Genomic DNA, 2,565 nt, shown 5'->3' with positions numbered 1-2,565 from the left:
CAAAATGTTTCCTCCACACCTGTATTCTGCAGAGGTTTAGGCTGCTTAATTTACCAAACCAGGAGGTAAACTGAATCAGTTACAAAAAAACAAACAAACATTTTGCGGCATTTAGAAATGACATAAACCGTTGTAAAGTAACATCCTGAACAATTGTCAGTTCACAGATTTGCTTTGAGTCTGTCCACAGTCCGTTTTTTAGCTCCCTGCAGTTATTTTGTTTTTTAAGAGGATAAGATGCATAGAAGTTCACGTATTTTTCCCTTTTGTGGTCCGTTTAAGCTGAACAGTAAATGCAGACCTACGGGGGAAAAAATCCATAAAACCCTGTCATGCTGCCAGAAAAAAAACGTCTGCAGACTTTGCTCTTTTTTTTTTTTTTTTTTTTTTGCTACCAGCTTCATAAGCATCTCATTCCTCAAACCTCACCTCGCCCCCTTGGTCCTCCACCTTCCCTCTAGGACCCTTCAGAAAACCCACAGGAGGCAAGGCTAGGGACAACTTGACCAGGACACATATATAATTTACTTTCTTCCTTCTCTTGTTATTACTAGAGGAACTTTTTTTTCTTTCTTCAATTCAGTATGTGAAGACCAGGTCGGAAAAGTTCGCCTCCAGCCAGTCCCCGGCAATCATCTCACTGAGTTCTGGCGTGCAATAGTCTGGGAAGTCAAAGTGAGAGCCCAGGCTGCCCTCGCTGAAAGAGTCCAGGTCCTTATCCACAAGAGACAGGGAGAGGTTTCCTGAATTGGGGTTGCCCAGCTCCGAGCCTGGGGCGCTGGGGGCGAAATTTAAACTAAAGTCAAACAGCAAATCGTCCGCGTCCTCGCCGGAAGAGGAGCTGCTGCTGCTGCTGGAGGAGGAGGATGTGGAGACCGACCTGGAGGATGCTGGTGAGACGGAAGCAGCGTGCAATGTGCTCTGCTTGGTAATGTTTTTGATATTGTAAAACAGTCTGTTGTTGTTCCGCACTTCTTCGTACATGCTCGTCCCCTCGGACTCGGCCGAGGAGCTCAAAGTTGGGCTCGCGGGAACTTTGGCTACATTGTACGGCCTCAGACGCTCCTCGTCCCTCGCCTTAATCCCCATCCGGTAGTCCTCCTCGTACTCGTCGTCGTCGTCCTCGTCGGTGAGCTCACTTTTCACAGTCTTTGTAACTTTTAAGCTGGGAAACACGCAGTCCTCCCCGTAGCCGTGGGATGACTTGGAGCCGCTCTTAGTCTTTATCTTTGAGCACTTCTTGCTGGGAGTCTTTGCAATTTTGCCGCACTTCTCCGGAGACGGCGCCGAAGATTTCGAACTGTCGAGCTTTGGTTTTTTCTTGGGTCTGTACTTGTAGTCGGGGTAGTCGGCCATGTGTTTTAGCCGCAGCCTCTCGGCTTCTCTGATGAACGGGATCTTTTCGCTGTCCTTGAGCATCTTCCACCTCTTCCCCAGGCGCTTGGAAATCTCCGCGTTGTGCATGTCCGGCGACTGCTCCATGATCTTTCTCCTCTCGATTTTGGACCAGACCATGAACGCGTTCATTGGCCTCTTGATGTGACCGGTGGCCGTCTTGCACCAGTCCGGGTTTATCGGCACGGGGCTGCATGCCATAAATTCACTCTCCTCCGAGTCGGTAGCCTCCCTGGACATGCTCCCGTCCGTCTCGCTGTTGTCCGTGTGCTGCACCATTGTCCTCCGTTTTAAAGTCACTTTGTGTCCGGACGCTGCCGTGTCTGTCAGCCCTTCCGCACTCTGCCAAGAAGGCTGAGCTCTGTGTTTGCGCCGGTTCGTCCACGTCCACAGCGTGTTGTATAGTCTCAAGCTCTGCACTCTTTTTCCAGACTTACAAACTGCCTTCTTAACTAGTTATCAGCTTTTTCACGTCCCCTGCGTCACGGGCCGCCATCCAATCAGATCTCTTCCGCTCCGCCCAGCAGACTCCATCCAAGACTCCCCTTAACCCTTTTTATTCCTCCCCTCCCGAGCTCTCGTTGGAGGGGAGGTGGGGATTTGTGGTACACAGTGTCTGGGGCAACACGCCGGGCGAGACAGGCATATTAAACACACAGTTAGCACCATGCGCTCCTGAGACGCACATCACGCACCAAAGCGCACATAAGACTATAAGGTCTATTCCCTTATTTTAAACACGAAGGAAGAAAACACGTAAGAAAAGGGGGCTATTCTCCAGACTGGCAGACACTCTTTGCAGATGTGTCTGGAGGAAAAGATGTAGGCTATGTGATTATTTGCGTTTTTTTCCCCCTCCTCCCTCAGGTTGGATACTGAAGGTGGCGCTTGGACACTGTTGCAGTCGCGTGGATGCGCCTGTCTGACTGCCCGTCTGCCGTAGAAGGATGCATTTTAGCAGCTGGCAGTCGCTGCTATCATAAACTTTAGTATAACCCAATGCATTTCAGAGATAGCACTCTGAGTGGCTCCGTGTTTTGTTTTGTTTTTTTGGCGAGGTCTCCTTCCTGTCTGCATTTGAGTGAAGGAAATATAGGTCAGTAGTGCAGTCTGCTTTACGGGTGTTTGTTGTCCTGTGCGCGCACCCACAACACATCTGCAGCATCCCAT

General features: G+C 50.0%; 1 protein-coding gene across 1 annotated transcript; it reads right to left on the bottom strand.

The window, feature by feature from the left end:
- Positions 1-256: 256 nt before the first annotated feature.
- sox11a (SRY-box transcription factor 11a) lies at positions 257-1,788 on the bottom strand. The gene has a single exon (XM_079174101.1). It carries the CDS (start codon positions 1,672-1,674, stop codon positions 580-582), a length of 1,095 nt encoding a protein of 364 aa, XP_079030227.1. The 5' UTR covers positions 1,675-1,788; the 3' UTR covers positions 257-579.
- Positions 1,789-2,565: the final 777 nt, after the last annotated feature.

The sequence above is a fragment of the Pholis gunnellus genome, assembly GCF_910591455.1.
Source record: "Pholis gunnellus genome assembly, chromosome: 15".
Taxonomy (NCBI): Eukaryota; Metazoa; Chordata; class Actinopteri; order Perciformes; family Pholidae; genus Pholis; species Pholis gunnellus.
This window is presented reverse-complemented; position numbering and strand designations above follow the sequence as displayed.

Coding starts and splice junctions, on each gene's coding strand:
- sox11a (XM_079174101.1), bottom strand. CDS start 1,674: ATGGTGCAGCACACGGACAACAGCGAGACGGACGGGAGCATGTCCAGG.